This window comes from Lepisma saccharinum, chromosome 11, assembly GCF_977018435.1.
Source record: "Lepisma saccharinum chromosome 11, izLepSacc3.1, whole genome shotgun sequence".
Taxonomy (NCBI): Eukaryota; Metazoa; Arthropoda; class Insecta; order Zygentoma; family Lepismatidae; genus Lepisma; species Lepisma saccharinum.
In genome coordinates this window covers 66,229,273-66,250,091 of record NC_139239.1, presented here as the reverse complement: position 1 = coordinate 66,250,091, position 20,819 = coordinate 66,229,273, and the positions used below count along the sequence as shown (strand labels likewise).

The following is a 20,819-nucleotide window of genomic DNA, read 5'->3' as shown; positions in this document are numbered from 1 at the left end:
GTATCTTTATACTTTGTAACTCAATAATGACTAAAATGTCACCTACCATATTTTACTTCCTAGCTCTTCATTTAAGTAATATGTTATGCATGAAAAGATAATGCTGCATCCTTTTTCAGATGATGTAAACAAGAAGTGCTTGAGGTTAATCGAGACCTCGTTGCTATTGATCTGCTTTGATGAACCTCTTTCTTCTACCTTTAATTATAAGACTCGGCCTGGTGCTGAAGTTTCCCGCGGGCATGTAGTGGGCCTCAGAGACGAAACCAACATGGCACACCAAATGATCCATGGTGGTGGAAGCACTCGCAACTCAGCCAACAGATGGTTTGATAAGACTGTTCAGGTAATAACATCATATCTCAGTTAAATGGCACAGTTGCTTTGATTGATTGATTTGCTTTATTTTACTTCACCTCTTGTGCCACTTTTGGCTAATTTGCGAAGATGGGGATGAGTGATGACATGATGAAATTGATGAATGGACACACACAAAGATCCATGCCCAGGCCAGAATTCGAAGCCAGGACCCCTGGCACAGTAGCACGATGTGCTAACCATTTCGCCACAGGGGTCATTTTGCACAGTTGCCAATGGTGAACAAACAAATTCATTTCTGCTAGGCCATGGACATTGCAAGAAATTTTTGTGGGGGAAGGGCTCAGGCTATTGATAAAATTTGATTAGCAGAAATAATAATAACAATGATAATTATTATCATGGTTATAATTGATATTTCACAATAATAACTATTATAAGTTAATAAAAATAAACCAATTTTATTCCAAATTTATTGTTATTATTATTATTATATAAATGGAGAGATTTTGCTACACAATGCACTATATGAATCAATATCAACACAAATGTTGTTCATTATTTTTTACATTTCAAACAGTTAGTGTCAGTTACTCTGGTGTTTCGAATTTATATAATCCAAGAACAATAACACATACAGCAAAAAGGTGCATATCAGTACATAAAGAATATCTCCAAGTTTTATATGTACTTTACAGATCCTCGATATATAAAATTGTAAATCTCCAGCTTCATTTCCTGTGGAAAAATTGCTGTACCAAGGCTCTTTAGCTGTTCTTCAGCAGGATAATATAAGTATAAATAAATAAATACATAAAACTACTTTCATTCACCTGATTACATACATTAAATTAGGTGTCTTCATGGAATGTTGGCCATACAATTCAAGATTAGCAGAAAATCGGTCGTCCGTATCTGTACATTTTTTTATTGATATTGCTTAAAATTTCATATCTGTCACAAGCTAATATATATATACATAATATTTCAGTTTGTTGTATCAAGTGATGGAGTATGTGGTTTGTGTTATGAGCATTCTCCATCAGAAGGCATTGCTGTAGTCCAACTTATTGAAGACATGTTGAAAAAGTGTTCAGACTTGCCAGCTGATAGGGATATATCGCAACCAACCTCAGAGCTTCCTCATCCGCAGAGACTGGATTGGATTGCTGATGACGAAATACACCAACACATTCAGGATGCCGCCCAGAACATAGACAGGTATAACACTCTCGGAGAATTGAGGTTTGAATAAAAACAAATACTTTCAAACCTCAATATTACGGTTTTCAGGAGACCAATGAGGAAAAACTTGAATTGCAGGAAAATGTAAAATTGGGAAGAATTTATAACCAGGGTGTCTACTATTTTGTAAAAACAAAATTCCCTAACTTTTCCAGACCAAGAACCAAAATTTTCCACACCAAGTTATTAGCGTAATTTATGTAGTTAAACATGTGTAAGAAAGACACTACATTTTAACTAAACACCAATCTTAGAATCTTACTTAACCAAGTTTTTTAGAATATTCACTTCACATGTTAAAGGTAATAATGAGAAGGGAAATTGAACAAAAATTTACTACTGGATAAGCATATCGGGGGTGAGTTTTTATGTACTGACTAATGGTTAGAAAAATAATTCTTGTTTATAAAAAAACCATAACAATTATAGCACAAAAAATGTATGACATTAGTAAAATTTAGTAACACATGTGTTACTCCTAACATCTACCAAACACAACTCACAAGAAAGCAGTACATTCGAAAAGTCACTTACTGTAACAGATTTCTACATGAAAATAGGTCAAAACATGACCCCTTTACCAAGAGTATTTTAATATACAATTCTAATGGAACTACCAGTAATACTCAGTATATTCAACTGCAGTATAGTTTGTACACAACAAATTTAAAATTTCTTGTTTGTTCTGTTTTTCTTTGTTTAAAAAACTGCTTTTAGTGCATTACTACAAAAAAAAATGTTGATTTTTTCCAGAAAAACAGTAAATTTCCCTGACTTTTCCCAGACTTTTTCAGGTCTTCCAGACTGATACATACCCTGATAATGTTTTTCAATGTTAGGACCATGAAGATTGAATGCACAATGGGGAAAATGTAAAATGTGGGAATGAAAAATCAGCGTTGAACTCTATTAGTTTTACGAGGCTTATTTTTTAATTAGGGGGCGTTTTGCGCTCACGTTGGCAACACTGAGTGCTTGGCGTTTTGCGCATGTGCGTTAGTTACCAAAATGCCTTGCACATAAACAGACGCCATTTGCAAATTGTTAAACGCTTGGTGTGGTTCTGGTGGACAATAGAAGTGGTGCAGGTGATTGAAAATCCCGCCGAGTGTGAGATACGATCAGTGATCAGGTTTCTGACCGCAAAAAATGTGAAAGTGCCAGACATTTATCGCAGTTACGTGAGGTGTATAGTGAGAATGTCATTGTTGAAGGCAAGGTGCGTAAATGGGTACGTCTGTCTAAGGTCGGTCGCACGAATGTTCATGACAAACCACGATCAGGACGCCCCTCAATCCAAGAAACTCATGCTCACCCGCTAAGCAATATGATGCGTTCTAGGAATATTTCGTCAATGAAAAACTTCTCTAATGAGACACTTGGCAAACAAACAGTTACTGCAGTGGTGTATTGCAACACTCTCAAGTCTTCCGGTATCATGTTGCTGCACGACAACACATGGCCACACACTGCAGCTGCCACACAGTCGCTCATTGACTCATTTGGCTGGGAGCAGCTGGACCACCCTCCGTACAGTCTGGATCTCGCCCCTAGCGACTATCACTTATTCCTCCACTTGAAGACTAATCCAAACAAAGCAATACAGAATAAACGACGCCGATGAAGCCAAACAGACCATGACAGATTGCCTGTCTGACCTGGCGGCAGATTTCTTTGATGAGGGTCTACAAAGGCTCATCTACCGCTACGACAAGTGTCTCAACAACTAGGGGAACTACGTTGAGAAGTAACTGAATGTACATATGAACAGCCACAGAGGTAATTGAATTTCTTCATTTGCATGTTTTTGTTTTATTTCAAAATGGCCCCTAATTAAAAAGTAAGCCTCGTACATGTGTAAAGAACTATCTGTTCCATTGTATGCTATTGCCAGTGACATTTTTAGGGGGTTTGATGGGACTACCCTCCCACCTTACTTTTTCATCCAGCTTTAATACAGAATGCTAGATGCTACACTGACTAACATTAAAAAAACTAATTCCTCCATTACAAATCACATGGTCATGAAACTGTTACTATCTCACAGAACCTATACAAAAATTATTTTCCTTCTTTAAGCTGTTTTTCTTGGTACAATTCTTAATTTGCGTTGAAACAATTGTTTCTCAGTAATTTGTTATGAAAAATTAACATTATTTCATATGTCAAAGACTGCACCTCGTTTCAGTTACGTATTACTGAAGAGAAAAATATGGCTATGTTAATTTAATAATAATCGACAATATAACATAAGCACTGAACATATGCTAACCCCATGATTTTTAGTTCTTTTATACAATTCTTTAAATTTTCGTTTATAGTATGGATGGGACTGACTAAGCAGTATTGTATCGGTTAGCCAATAAGGCATATATATCAGTATATTGGTTTATTGACAAAATAAATGATAAATTTTATGGATATCATATTTTTATAAATAGCCTGTAATTTAGTGAAAATTTCTGTACTTTAAAATGTTTATGTTTGTAAACATATCATTCATATGACCTAATTTTGCAAAGCAAATATTTAAATATGCAGTTTGTTTCTCAAAGCAAAACCCTTTGTACTCACATAAGGATTCAAACCTTTGAAGCAAGTGGTCCTGGAGTCAATTCCTATTGGGAGCCCCCACCAAGGTTGACCCTGCATTGTAAGGACAATTGGGGAGCTACTTGAAAAGAACAAGGGACAGGTTTGGTCTCTTATGCATTAATTAATGAGGTTAATGAACCATTCATGTTTTATTCAATTAATATTTGTAATTTTATATTGGATCAGTAGAATATCAGATATTGGTAGAGGTAAATGTAATGTTAAACAAATACTTTATCGGGATTGGCCATTTTCTAAAAATATATTTTAAAAGATGTACCCGTTACACATGACACAATTTTCCAGATTTTTCTATTTCATTTTCAGTCTTCTCGATGACCTGGACTTCTTCATTTATCGATTCACAGGTTATGGAAAGGAGTTTATTAAATCTTGCAATGTGAGTCCTGATGCTTATATTCAACTGGCCCTTCAACTAGCATATTTCAGGTAATCTCATTTTGCAGTATGTTGATTTTTCCTTCCATACATAAAATTAAAAATTGAAGCATAGAACATAAAGTTGTTTTGGGGGCGAGGGGACAAAGGAAATTAATTATTGCAGCTATTTACATGTATGATGTGTCATCATTATTAAAGAATGATAGTGAAAAAACAATACATATGTCCGGATGGACAACTTTCAGTGTAAACCAATTCCCTTTGTAGTGTTCTTATTTTACACCAATTAAAGGCGAAGAGTGACAGTTTCGCACCAGTTATGGATTTATTTCAATATCGTCAGAATGGGAAATGATACTGAAAAAAACAAAACACAGGACAAGAGAGTATGAATTTCTCCCCATGTTGCAAGTTGAAGCATTTTTAAAGTTGATTATTAAGCTAGATACAATCTGTAAAAAATATGATGAATAATTATTTATAGACTCCCATGTATTCCTTGTGGACAAAGTACTTCAACTTCAAGTTACTGCTAATCAAATGGAAGTTTCGATTTTTCCTAACACAAATAAAATCTTCAACATGTCCTCTTCCTGCTGATATGTTTTTCTACACCATCGGAAGTTTGGTATTCCCAAGAGAACAAGTAAAATAAGACTCCCATAAGCATAATGATAAGTTTTTTCCCCCCTCATACAAACATCCAGCGCACAGATCCCTCTTTCCCCAGCTTGCCCCGGGGGAAAGGTCAATAGGGGAGGGGGAGTTTTGGGTCCTCACGACTGGCTGGACGTGGAAACTGTCCCTCATGCACATAAGTTACTTAATTTTTTATTATTATTATTTAGTGTCCCTTTTCTGCCACTTTTGGCCAATCTTGAAGATGAGAATGAATGATGAAATGATGAAATTGCAGAAGGGACTCTCACAAAAATCACTCATACCTATGCCAGGATTTGAATCTGGGATTCAGTAGCAAGATCGAAACGCAACCATTTCATGCATTTAGTCACTGAGCTATCTATTTAAGTTACATGAATCAATGATGATTAGATGAAGTTAACGAAGTGACCTTAAGCCAGTACTTGAACCTGAAACTTTGAGTAACAAGATCGTAGGTCAGTTGCTCAACTCATTCAACCACTACCAACTTAACTATTATCAGTGTTCCTTACAAATCATGACCATAGATATTCACTCTAAATCACATTATAAAATCTCCCTCTAAATCATGATCATAAATTCTCCTTCTAAACTACGAACAACAAGCTTGCTCATGTAAAGTCACTACTAAATACCTTGATAAAAGTCCAGGAAAGTTTAAGTCAACTTTATGCACATGTAGACTAATTGAGACTAGGCTTAGAGTTTAAAGTGGGATTCAGAATCACTCCATATAGGATTACCAGATCACTATAACCAAAATAATTGGACACTGTTCCAAATGTAGGGCATGATCATTCACAGTGAATAATATATACATAACTAGGAAATGTTAGCAAATCGTATAGCTAGGTTGCAGAGTAATAAATATCCTCAGGAGATAAATCATTTCCCTGTGATTTTGTGGTTCTGCAACTGAAAGACATAGTTTATAAAGCAAATTGGGTGGTGCTCAAAATGTAGGACATGTCTGGGGGGAAAATTTTGAATTTGAATTTAAAATTTTGGGTGCATCAGTACGTAAGCTATTTGCACCCGTCACTTTATACAAGGTCCAGCCCCTTACCTTAACTAAAATAACATAACTGTAACGTCGTGTTGTAACTAAAATATTAAAATATTCTGACTTCGGTTAAAAGCTTAGGCTGTAAAGAGGCACCCAGCACACACAAGGACAAAACACAGGACAATACAAAACAAAAAATTATACTGGCCATGGGGGCAGTCGCCAGAGCCTCGTTCGTCTGCAAAATGCAGTCCAGGGTGTACTACGTGGAAGTGAGGTTGATTTTTGGGTGTACTACATGAAAAGATCACCCCTTACATCCCCATCTGGGGGGGGGGGGGTTAAGAACATCTGGTAACCCTTCCCTGGAAGGCAACAGTGTTTTAAATTCTTTGGTTGTTAATAAGAATAAACTCAGTCATTGAAGCAAATAGTTTTTCAAAGGTTATTAGTTCTTTTACAGTTGTTCTCTTAATTTACAGTTGTTGCATGCAATTAAACATTTTTCATTTTTGGGGAACACACACTGCTTTCGTCAGAAATGTAGTTTGATCAATATTTCAATTATAAGAACAGAAGAAATTTAATGAAAACTTAAAAAGAAAGAAATTAAATAATGATAATGGCAATATAGACTCACTATCAAGTTCTCTTTTCACAAGTGGAATAAGTCACCATCGTTTTAATTTAATCTAATCAAAAAGATCAAGAAACTTTGTAGAGAAGAAAAAGATTTTGAATTACCTGATTAAAATTTTCAGTTGATAACCCTGGACTTTTATAGGAAATGAAAATGATTGTTCATTTCACAATTGATTTAGTTGTTAGTCTCCAACAATGTAATAAAAAAAAATCATCAACTACATATAAATGTCTGATGAAGAGAGCATGTGTTCTCCGAAAATGTTACATCAAAAATCACGTTTAAATGCTTGTAACAGCTGTAAACTACAAAGAGGAATAATTCTACAATGAAAGCAACACATATATCCATGTATCTAATGTGGTTATTACAGAAATTGTGAGAAATTACTCATCAAATTTTGCTTTCATGCTGAAAATCTAATGTTATTTAAAACTTATAAATCTTCATACTTACAGGCTATATAGAAGATTGACTGCTACATATGAAAGTGCTTCTACACGTCGATTTCTTCTTGGTAGGGTTGACTGCATTAGGTCAGCATCGTGTGAGGCTCTCGAGTGGGTGCAAGCAATGTGTCAGAACGAAGAGGAGGTTCTGAGTGACGATGAACTACAAACAAGCAAAAGGGTGACCTTCAGCTTTTATGATGTAAGTGCAAGTTTGTGTGCGGCTTCAGAAATTCTTGGTTTTGCACTGAAATAACAAGAGAGCACTTAAATTAAGGCTAAGACGCTACCACTTTGAACCAATGCCCATACCAATGCTGATACTTTTGGGAACTTTCAGACAGAAGCGACACCAGGGTCTCTACCACAATAACAAATCCAAAATTCTTGACTTTTTCATTACTTTTGCTTTACTTTTTTAAACTTTTTTTTATTCGACCCCTACTTAGGTAAAGTTGGAAATTAGCAATTAAGAAAACAAATATTTATTTAATGAAAAAATGCTACCAAAAGGCCAGTTAAGATGAAAACTGAAGCTGTATTTAACAAGAGAATTAGACTTCATTTATCTATTAATGCATCCTGGACTGCATTTCACAGACTATCAAAGCTCTGGTGTCTGGACTCATAGCCAGCATAATCTTATTTGGGGCTCGTGTTGTCATCACTATATATTTGTGAGTGTCCCTTCATCCATCTTCATTGTGATAGCAAAAATTCTTGACCACAATAATTTCTAGACTTTTTTATTGACTTCTTGACCTATTTGTTGATTTCTTTATTTTTTCTTGACTTTAATGTCTTTCTTGACTGGTAGACACCCTGGACAGGCAAAAAGCAATAAGCAACACATGTTGCTTGGCAGCAAACCTACAGTAATCAATGTAACCTTTCAAACTGAAGCAACAAGACAAGCTGCATTTGTCGCTTGCATGTGACTTGGACTGGGCTGTTTTATGAATGGTGTGCATCATTCATGTCACAGTGGTCTCTTGTTCGCACATGCACAGTGAATGCTTACATCTACAGGGTGGCCCAAAAGTCCCTCACCATAGGATGGATTACAATATTGTTCAATGTGTTAGCAACAATTGTCAAAACACAACTGTAGGTGGCCACTCATTGTGACACGTCCTTTCTCCTTGGACCAATATTTATTGTTATTAATTACCTTTCTCTTGTACAAATATTTATTGTTTATAATTAACTTTCTCATTGTACAAACGTTTATTGTTATCAATCTTTATTTCTGTAATTTACCTATCACTGAAAATGTCAGGATAGTGACTGACCTGTATATACTTATCTTGTTAAGAGCTGTTACCATGGAAATTACAATTGTGTTTTGTCTTGTTTTTGGAGTTCGGGCTTGGAGTTTTTTTTGAATTGAGTGATCAAGTTGAATTATAAGAAGTTAAATTTCTTTGAGTGAAATGGATTTTATGTTAGGCACATAAGTATTTAGTGTGCAAAGAAGTAAAATATACTTCCTTTCTCTTAGTGAGAACATAACTTTGATTTTTATTTGACGAACTAACAGAGAGATATTACCCAATAGCTGAGAGGCATCACGTGAAGGCTTTCAAGTCTTCATGTGAACTTATTATTTGGTGTTTTAGTTAAACCGTGTTCTTGTGACTAAAAGAATGTGTCAATTGCTTGCAGGATGTTGGTAACCATTTCCTTGTTCTGCATGTTGATTTCTTCAGGCTTCAATACACCTTCGCCAGAATAGCTTCCTCCACCAATGCTGATGTACTTGGTCATCCTGCTCGGGGTGCATCCGCAATATCATGGTGCAGGACTTTTGGGCCACCCTGTAGACTGAAGGAACCCATGTCACTTGTCACTTCAGTGTGAACCGGCCTTATCACACATCTCTTGTTGTGTACACTTGCTGCTTTAGTCTGAAAGCTCCCTTGCTGATTCCAATACCAATGCATGAAAATTGCAGTTAAAGTTGTTCAAAATATTGGTTAATATTTACATGTAACAATTCCACTCCAAAACTATGTATAAAATTACTGAATTTTGCTTTAAAAATTTTAAAAAATGACATCAGAATATTAAAATACATTTTATGTAATGAGAAAATCCAGTTTTTCACACAATACTGGCACCAAATAAATGGAAACCTAGAATTTTGCATAATTTCCAGGATAATTGTTTACCAGACCCTGCAAAAGAACAAAATGTCCAAAAGTATCAGTCTCTATCATAAATTGCAACTCATATTTTCCTGTACCCAAATCACTGAGGTTGGTAATCGGCATGTGTATCAGATCAGCCCTAACTTAGATGTAATATAGACATATTAGCACATAATAGCAACTTATTGTAACACTTTTATTATTCACTGTTACTTCTTTTCATTCTGTTGTTAGTCCTCGCAATTTCCTCATAAAAATTCGGGACCAAATTTGAAATGTTAAAAGTAGAGCATAGCTTGTTCCACCCTTCAAAACATGTATCATTTACAGTGGCAAAGCGTGACATTTTTGCGTAGTCATCGCAAGACTTGCCAAACGTCGGGGTCAATCTTTCAACCCAGGAAGGGGAAGGGGGAGGGGGCATTCCTACATTGATAATGATGATAACAGTGTTCGTACATGACGTGTGAAGTAGAGATGGCTAAATCTATTCTTAAAAAAAAAAAAAATGGAAAAATTGTTAAACTTCTTCCGAAATCCGGGTAGTAGAATATTTGAATCGAGATTCTTAGATTTTCCGGAATCCTGATATTTTTGGCCATCCCTGGTGTGAAAGTAAGATATGTTAAGCAAAAGGTTCTTTTTGAGTAAGTATGTCTATCACCTCGAGAACAAAAATCTTGATCAATCTTGCCATTTGTAAGCTTAGTAAACACAAAACAGCAAGAAGTACTTCGTGTTTTGTAAACCAAGAACATTTTTTCCCCCAAAAATCAATATTTGAACCGCAGGATCCAAAAAAATAAGAAGAAATACTATGAAGAAAATAGAATGGATCCAGAACTGCTTTTTTTTCCAGTTATTTCTAGCACTAACCGTGGGGAAATTTATGCTTTTGCTTATTATATTTTATTCTATGCACCATTACTTTTCATCATGTATTTTGTGTAAGTTGCATTGCGATGCTCTTCAATATGTTTTTCTCTTAAAAAAACATGAGCGTTGTATGCTTTACAGTGCTGGACATTCTGAGAAGTTTCATCTTGATGTCACAGAAACCCTGCCGTGTTTGTAAACAAGGAGGCTGAAAAAATAAGGTCTCTCATGACCAGACCTTCAAAAGTGGGGGAAAAGCGGTCGAAGGACCTTGGATTCGCAGACCTGCTGCGATGAGCTGGCCCGCCTGACACCATTGCACTCAACGGAAATGCAGCGGGACGGTTGGGCACGGGGGGAAGCGGGGTGTAGAACTGGGCTCTCCTTTCTATGCGGTAAACTTAGCGAATCTCTTGCATATTTCTAGCCGTTTAATGGTGTTACTTGACTAATTTTACTCAAATATGCGAATATTCTGATTTATTTTTTCTTCTTCCCTAAAATATTTAAAAAGCAATATTTTTATTATTTTGCTTTGTCATCGCCGCATCTCCCGATGACCGGATGCCTCCTCTGATCATTTACAGGAATAATCTAATGAGACAGAAAAGCCATGTAATATGAGAAAAATATACAAACTTTGCAGGAAAATTTTGAATTTCGAAAAGAAAATACATGAATTCATGGAAAATTCACATTCTGTAGGCAAAGTTCATGTGTAAAGAAAATCTGCAAAAAACTTGCAAACACAACTTTTACTTTATATTTACACAGAGGAACCCACACCCCTCCCCTCCATTAGCTTTCACTGATGTGAAATAAATTGAAATATTGAGTAATTAAGTCTAGCCACCCTAAAACCACAGTTATTATTAATAATAATATTTCAAAGATTGACTATCATACGCAGACAATTTGGAACATTTTAAACTGAAATATCATGCTTAAATTTGGTATAATGTTTATGTTTAACATGCAATGAAAAGTAGAACTGAGTTTCATTATATGTTTTGTTTTAATTTATAGTACTGGAAACAAAATTTAATACTTTCTATACTAAAAAAAAAGGTAGCCAGAGTACTTCAGTCATTAGGGCATCTGACTACCATGTGAGAGACCAGAGTTCGATACCCAATGGGGGAGAACCAGGATTTTTTCCACCTGTTCAAGCAGCTCCGGTGCCTACCCAGCATCGTATAAAGTGGGTACCTGGAGGAAACTGGGGGGGTAAAGGCAGCCAGGGGCATGGTGCTGATCACATCAGCCCCACCTTCAGCCATGATAAAGAAAGTGTGGGGCCCTAACCCCCTATATGCCTTCCCAGCATGGTGCAAAGCACAGGGGAGCACCTTACTTCTTTTTTTCTACTATACTAAAAAAATTGTATCAAACAACAATGGTGATTAGATTATCCCTAAAACATTAGATTTGAGAATGAGCTTACCTTGGCCTTCTTTGTAAAATATGATGCATGCATTTCATTACAGGAACAGAAGCAGATCGAGCTCTTTGATGCAGCTGTGAAGAAACAAACAGAAATCATGATCCAGAACATCTTAGGAGAAGGAATTGATATTCATTTGTTAGGACTGAGGGAAATGGCAGCAACTCTTGGCCATACATCGCTAGAAATTTTCCAAGATGAATCTTACAAGATAGCTAATCATTTCGCTCTCTCTACAAGTCAGGTATAATAAATTACTTAATAGTGCACATTGATTTACAGACATTTAGCAAACAACATAATTAACATTTCTGTGTGTTATAGACATTTTTAAGGCAAAATTAGGACTGAGTCTATAATGGTTACTGATACTCACTGATAGCGAAACATGCCTGAAAATTGTAACACTTAAAAGTTGTTCACAATATTTACTAATATTAGTGGGTAAGTGTTCCATCAATTTTCTAGAGTTTTGCTTTAAAATATACAAGAATTGCATCAGAATATTAAAATACATAATTCTTGAAGCGAATAATGAAAAGGTTTTCTCGGGCAATCAGCCAGGTGATTTACGGAAAGGCTTCCGAGCTTTCGAGAGCTAACGTGAGATGTGATGAGAGTGAGAGTGGGAGTGACATTAGCTCTCGAAAGCTCGGAAGCCTTTCTGGAAATCACCTGGCTGATTGCCCGAGAAAATCTTTTCAATTAAAATACATGTTATGTAATCACAAAATACAGTATCCCACACAGTACTGGTGCAAATAAATGGAAATTTTGTTTTTTGCATGGTTTCTAGGAATATTAGATTTAGTGAAAATGTTGCAAGGCAATTTTGTGGACCTCAAAGAAGACCAAAACGCTATAAAAGCATCAGCTAGTATCAGTTAATAAATTCTAACAGACACTTTCTGGTTCCATACCATTTGTACTGACTGATCCCAACACATCAGTGTTGGTATCGGTTCAGCTCTAGTCAAAATAAATAGGAATAAAATTTTAAAGCATAACAAAATTATCCCTTCTGTAGAAGATTCTGGGCTTTTCAGAACTACACCACTATCATCTTCATCATTAAACATTCTGCAAATCTGAGAGCTAACATTACACTCATATTCACCTTGTAAGATTTTGAATATTTAAGAAATGTGACTTTCATTCCAAAAATTATATGCTTCAGTCTCATTTCTATATTTATTTATTTACTCAGAGTTTCAGATACAGTCTTATTTGGCCATTTTACACTGAAACAACATAAAGTAGAAACAAAAGATAACAAAGAAAAAAACAATAACAAGATGAGATAGATTACATGTTCTTGGTCAGTAATGTACAAAAATTACTTTCTGGAAGGAAAATACCTACATCCAGGGGACGTTTGTTGTAGATTTCTGGAGGCCTGTAAAACAAGGAGCGTTTTAGGAGGGATAGCCTAGTGGTTGGGTTGTGGAAGAGTTGTAGGTTGCACGTTTGCTTTTGGGGTACCCTAAGTGTAAATTTACTGATTAGGAGATCAGTTCTGATTTTGCCATTCATTATCTTGTATAAAAATTTTGTCAGCTAGATCACGACGAAAGGATCAAGAGTGAATATTCAGAGCAGCCATGGTGTCTGATTTGGATACATGACGGAAAGAAGGTATTCTATGGCGAACAATGGCAAGAAAGAAACTGAGAACAGAATATATTCTGGTAAAATTGGTTTTTGAGGCCAGTATTCAAGGATGGGAGAGATGAAAGATTTAAAGAATAAGGCAAGAGATAATGGGTTTTGAATTTCACTAAATCTGTATAGAAGACCCAAGAAGACAAGGCTTTTTTAGTGGTAGCTATAATATGATAATTAAAAGCGAGTTTTTCATCCATGATAATACCTAGGTCCTTTTGAGTGGAAACTTTTTGGATTGGATTGTTTTCAATAGCATAACCAAACACCACTTTGTTCTTTTTTAGGGGAAAATTAAGGAAAGAGCAGGGTTTAATTCTAGATTCCACTGATGACACCACTTCCCCTTTGCTCAATTAATGCATTGTTGAACATTTGAAGGCAGTTAAACTGTTTTAAATGCATCTTAACAAGTTCTGTGAGAGCATTTTGAAGAATCGTTACGTCATGATGTGATGAGATCTCCTTGAAGAGTTTACAATCATCCGCAAAGGGCCTATTAAAAAAAAAAACAGGATGCCGAATTGTGACAGCTGTAAATCATTACGCCTCGAGTGTGAGAGTCTGAAACTGGAACTAGCGTCAAAGGAAAAAATTATCGACATTCTGAAATCGGACTTTCGAGATGTAGAAGAAGAAAGAAGGATTGCCCAAAATCTGTGCGAGACAAATAAGCAAGATAGTTGGAGTGAAGTAGTGAAACATGGGAGAGTTCTATTCGATCGGCACTATCCATCCACTAATGCCCCAAAAGTAAAGTGCTTGGATAATTCATTCGAGCATACCAACCCTTTTGCAGCACTGACCAATGAACCTGGTGAAATCGAAAGTGCAAGCAATCAGTGTAGGGAGCTTAAATACCAAGAAAGAAGAAAGAGGCATACAACAGACCCAATCAATGCACTTCGAGATGGGAAAGTTCAAAGTACTACAAAACTGAAAATCAAAGAAAAGAGACCCAAAGCAGTGATCTTCGCCGACAGCCATGGACGCTACCTGGCCACTAATATGAAAGATTTTCTACCAGCAATGAATATATATGGTTCAGTGAAACCCGGGGCAAAGTCCAAAACATGTACTAGAAGCAGCAAGGAAGGACTGTTCGAGGTTCAGCTCAAATGACTATGTTATTATAGTCACTGGCTCCAATGATATTGCGACAAATCAGGGCAGCGATGCAATAATGGCAGTAAGTGACTCACTAGGTTCACTGACTCATACAAATGTAATTGTAACTACTATACCCCACAGATATGATCTCATCCCTCACTCGTGTGTAAACATCGAAATACAAAAAATAAATAAACAGATGAAGAACACTTGTAAACACTTCAAAAATGTAACCATAATCGACCTTGACACCATGAGCAGAGAATATCATACAAGACATGGACAGCACTTGAACCACAAAGGAAAACAGTATGTATGTCAAATGATTCATGGTCTTATTAACAGAAAATCACAGGAAAATCAAATCATCCCACTCTGCTGGAAAAAGTGTACTGACACAAGGAAGTGGATAAGTGGAGCAGCGCTAGCTGAATCCGACAAGGGAAAAACACAGAACACTTTGACTGAGACAAACAACAAAAGCAGCAAGGAAAATGATAGGGTGGGTGTAGAAGCAAGCGACATTGCTATGAAAACTGTGAGTGATATTGGTTTCATGGAAGAGAAAGGGCGGAAATCAAGTGAAGAAAGTTAGGAGAATTGCATAAACCAAAGGGAAATTGAGGAAGAAACACATTCTTCCATGGTAGAAGTACAATCTGAAAACAGGGATTGTGCTACAATCAGTCACGACACCGAAGATAGCAGTGAAAAGTGTAGTGAAAAAGTGAATGCTCCAAATGTACGGTCATCTCAATGGAAGAAGTGTACACCCAGTAAACTGAAAAACGATTTTTTATGGTAAGTGATAAGCATACTTATGATAACCAAATCCCCAATAAAAACAGCCTGCGAAACCAAGAAGGAACGATTACTGTTCTCCATAACAATGTACAGAGCATTTCCAACAAAATTGACCAACTGGAAATAATGCTAAGTGAGTGCACACCAGATATATTTGTAGTTACTGAACATGGTCTCAGGTCTGAAAATTATAAATTATGCACAATTACAGGTTACAATCTACATGCAGTCTACCACAGGTCAATTCAAAAAAGTGGTGGCACTGCGATCTTCATAAAAAATAGTGTACAAAATATCAAAAAAGTGTTAAACCTTGACAAATACTGCATGGAAAATATACTAGAAGTTAGTGGTGTAGAGCTTAATATAGGATTAGATACATTTAAGATTATAGCAGTATACAGATCACCAAACAGTGACATAAATCTCTTTGTAAATGTTTTGGACAACATGCTAAACCATTTGCCAAAAAAACATAACAAACTATTAATAGTTGGAGATATAAACATAGATCTTCTAAAACAAGACACAAACTGTGCTCAATACTTGGATACCTTGAAGTCAAACAACCTAACTCAAATAATTCAAGAACCAACTCAAATAACAGAAAGTACAGAAACCCTGATTGACCATGTAATAACAAACATATAATCAAATCACATTAAAGCTGAAGTCCTACATACGCTTATCTCTGACCACACGTCTCAAAAAATTACAATACAAGGGAAAGGTTAGAATACTCAAAAAGTTACACAATAGAATGTAGGGATACATGTGAGCAAAATATAGATTATCTTAAATACCTCTTACATCAGGAAAATTGGATAGACCTTTACCAACTAACTGACACGAATGATATCTGGGAATTGCTAATAAGCCACTTAACATATTATTTAAATGTAGCTTGTCCCAAAACAACAAAAAGAATATACCCTAATAAGAAGAAAGTGCCACTAACAGAAGAAATTATACTTTTGAAAAGTAATATGAAAATAGAATATGAAAAATTTAGAATTACAAAAGACACTAAGCACCAGGAAAAGTACAAAAATGTAAAAAAAACTATTCAAGAAAGCCATAAAGAATCAAAAATCAAATATTTTCAGTAAACAAATAAAAAAGTCTGTTAATAAACAAAAAGCCATTTGGAAAATAGTAAACAATAACCCTGTATCAAACACAAACAATGATAAAGCAAACATAAAAGTCATCAAGGATGACACTGAAGTAATTGACCCGAATATCATATGTAACTTATTCAACGAATATTTTATAAACTTAACCAACACAAACAGAGAGAATGAAAATAATGACAAAACACTAGAGATCCCAATCGAGAAATATCAGCCAAACAGTATATATATCCCAGAAGTAAGTGCTAATGAGTTAAAAAAAGTTATACAAGGTTTAAAAAACAAAAAATGACACGGACCTGATGAATGGTCAGCTGAACTTATTAAATCCTGCTCAGAATCTATTTTAGAACCCCTGCTGTATGCAGTTAACAATTCAATAAAATTTGGTACATTCCCCAAAGTTCTAAAACACAGCACAGTGATACCCATATTCAAAAAAGGAGCTGCAACAGACATTGAGAACTACAGACCTATCTCCCTAACATCTGCTTTTTCAAAGATATTGGAACAAAATTTATCAAATTCATGGAACAAGACAATACAAGGCCAATGTACTAAAATATATGTATTTTAATTGTATTCTTATTTCAATCATGCAACAATGATAATGTGTTTTTTATTTTTATTGTAGTGTAATGAAGTGTATTTTTTCATTTTTACTTTGGTGTAGTGATGTAATGTACTTCACAATGTTTCTTCTTTTTTGTTATGATGTACTTAACTAATTATTATTTCATTATGTATCTTGACGTTTTCCATGCCCTTTTAAACAAGGGTCAATGGAAGAAAAAAAATTCAAATTCAAATATAAAACATTAAAAAATACTTTCCAAATTGGTTAAAAGGTACAGTGTTTTAAAGTGTTAAAATAGAAAGATTAGAGATAGGCAACAAACCGAAGAATTTGATCTCTAACCTTCCTATTTTAACCTTTTGGATGAGATTTTTTAATGTTTAAAACCTGAGAAAAGTCCTGGAAATGGAGTCAAAATATCATAATTTCATACATTTTTCACATTTTTTTTTTTAATATTGTGGAATGGTCAGTATGTCAACATTCAAGGAAGTGTTCAGCTTATATCACTCTCACACATCTTCATCACAAGATGAGAATAATGTTAAACTATAATGCTCAGACAAAAAGCTAAGGAAGGTCCTGGAAATGGAGTAGAAACATCATAATTTCATACATTCTTCATATTGTGGAATGGTCATTATTAGGGCTCGGAAGATGAAGACCTATAAATTGCCAAAAAAAAAATCTATAAAAAGACCTAAAAATATAAAAAAATGAACCTAAAAACAGAAAAAGGACGTATATGTGTGATCCAAATTAATTAATAACTTCAGTTTTATTTACATATTTAATGAATAAAAAAAATACAAAATTCAAAACAAGAGGAAGTTGCCACTTACAGCGTGACCTTCCCGACAAGTTACGGTTAAAGGACCTTGTACCGTACCTGCTTCAGTCGCCTAAAAATGTTTTTCTCTTGTTTCAGGGATGGTTCAAATATACTTATTTATTTATTTATTTTTTTATTTCTTTACTACAGAAAGGATGTTTAAGAGGTGATGAACTGATGATGATTCGAATTGAGAATGGGCAGTAAAAACATAGTCGAAAAAAGGTGAAGTTGCAAAAAAGAATTCAAAAATGACCAATAAGCCAAAAAATGCTGAAAAGGGCAAAAAATGACAAATAAAACCAACCTTTTTCTGGCCTACAATGACCCAAAATCAACATATATTATGTTGGGCCTCGTCTTCGGACACTAGGGAAAAAAATATTTTTCCTCAACTTCCGAGCTCTAGTCATTATGCAAACATTCAAGAAAGTGTTCAGCTTATACATACTCTCACACATCTTCATCATAGGATGAGAATAATCTTAAAACTATAATGCTCAGACACTTTCTTGGAACTCACCTGATAGATAACTCTCAGAATATCTTCACAAATAGTAGATGTCCACTGCGGATACATATTTCATACACACCAATGGCGACTTTTCACCATAACTCTCTAACACTTAACTGTTAGTAAATGTCTCAACTTTTTCCAGGTGCCTACATCTTCCGACAGCTTCATGGGTTATGGCCCCGTTGTTCCTGATGGTTATGGTGCTTCCTACAATCCCCATAAAGAGTCAATTGTATTTTGTCTTTCCGCATTTCATTCCTGCGAATGGACAAGCACATGGAAATTTTCTCGGAGCCTTGAATATAGCTTGCATAGCATGCAACAGCTGTTGCAAAAGAGAAAGAAATAAATATCCTACTTTTGGAGCAAGCAAAGGTTTTAGAAAAAAGTAACAAAACATATCATTGAAACATATCAGGTTTGAATGTGACCAAAGAATCAGGTTATTGTTGGAAATGAATGGTTGTGGATTGCATGTTAAACCTTTGTGCAGGTATTTTGTGTTCCTGCAACCATATCACTGTAATCTAGTTGACGAGTCATGTTGTATATTTATGCAGAAGTTTAAATGCAGTTAGTATTTTCAGATGTATAAAAGATGTTCTGGATAGAACGCCTATGGATATTTTATAAGAAAAACCTGCCTTATTGCATAAAAGAACCTCTATATATGTATATATGCATACTATTTTACTTTAAGGAAGATCACAAAATGAATAATAATGAATGTATAATGCATTGAACAAGGAGTATTATGACGATATCATTAAGAAGTGGTAATCAAGATCAGTTAAAACTTTTTGTTTAAGTTATTGATAAAATATAAACTTAAAAAAGGAATGAAAGTATTACCATAACGCCTTATTTAAAACATATCGACATTTACCTAAATCGAGAGTATAAACAGTTAAACTCGATGACAAGTCCATAAAATTTTAGTAGACATACTTAATTAATTGCACTCTTTTATAAATATTTTTAAAATATGCTACATGGAACAAAGAATTTTAAAGTGTTACTACACATAACTGAGGACAGTACTAGAAAAAGGATTTATGGGTAAATAAATAACAAAGAAACAAAGTAACAAAACATACAGTACTGGCTATGAAAGACATGTTATAAAAGTTCAGAATTATTAATTATTTATTTCCCCAAATAATGTTAATAATACTTGGGTATGTTTTAATATTCTTCTGATTATTATTGATTTTACTTTTGCGTTTCTCTTCAAAGCTGTATAGCTTCCCTTTCCCCACAGGTGATACATTCCATGATCTACCACAGATACCCAAAACTGAGATAAAAAGATAAGTGTATTAAAATCTTATGCACAGTTATTTTTCACATACATAAATTATACACAATAAGGGACTTGAAACACCTTTTCCATCTAAACAAACACTGTAGATACAACTTCAGCAGTCAGATGTGCTACAACAAAACAAAAACAATAATTTTTGCATGTTCACTGCCTCATGAATGGAAGTGAACTGTGGGTAACTGAAACTTTGGAAACCGAATCCATATATATATATATATATATGAGGAGGGTGGGAGTGGGGGGGTACTGTATTTTATAGTTTATTTTAAAAGACAAACTAATGACATTTCTGGTTGCAAGAGTTATCCTTAAGTGCGCACAAGCTGATATGAAAGTAAATTATATGCATATTTAGACAATTTTCTTGTCAAGATAACAGAGTGTTCACATTTTTAGTCAACTGCCTTACATTTAAACAAACTACAACAGATATTGTTTTCATGTTTGTGTTAATTTCTGTTTAAGCTCAAACACACAAATGTACTTAAATGAAACTTGTTATCAAAATGCACAAAATTAATACACAGATTTTGCTGTGATTCGTATAAAGTACCACAATATTTACAAATATGTAACATTTAACTTAGTTTAACTTAGAACTGATTCAGCAAGCTATGTAATGACAATGCATGTTTTTTACCTTCCAACCAGAGTCTGATGATGTAAATGAGTTTATGAAAGTTACCTGTTAAAAAAACAATCAATGTGCTGTTTATACATTTAACAGTGAAAAATAGCTAATTCACTTAATTCTAAGACATTAATGTCAACTAAATTGTAAAAAAATAATTTTGGTTTTCGTGTTACCACAGAATCTTAAAAGTTAACAACACACATGCCACCTCAAAATATAAAATTCCTTACCTGGATTTGGACCTTTTTCAGTAGAATTTTTAAACTTGACTAATACAATAAATTTTAATCCTGCATAAGAATCATACATGTGCAAATTGCCATATAAGAACATTCTTTACAAGGAATTATTATTCATTGTGTTATATCAAAGTATTCTATTTTTAAATAATAAGTTTAAAAAATTACTTTGATGTATTCTTGATATTTTCCAAGG

At 34.7% G+C, this 20,819-nt stretch overlaps 1 protein-coding gene across 1 annotated transcript in view; it reads left to right on the top strand.

Moving 5' to 3' along the window:
• Nucleotides 1-19,947, top strand: part of LOC145994877 (vesicular acetylcholine transporter-like) — a 201,558-nt gene extending 181,611 nt beyond the window's left edge. The window contains exons 7-12 of the mRNA XM_083131317.1: nt 120-346; nt 1,310-1,539; nt 4,486-4,608; nt 7,331-7,523; nt 11,835-12,035; nt 18,569-19,947. Of these exons, the coding sequence (XP_082987443.1) occupies nt 120-346; nt 1,310-1,539; nt 4,486-4,608; nt 7,331-7,523; nt 11,835-12,035; nt 18,569-18,775 (1,181 nt within the window). The 3' untranslated portion in view covers nt 18,776-19,947. The remainder of the gene's footprint in view (nt 1-119; nt 347-1,309; nt 1,540-4,485; nt 4,609-7,330; nt 7,524-11,834; nt 12,036-18,568) is intronic.
• Nucleotides 19,948-20,819: the final 872 nt, after the last annotated feature.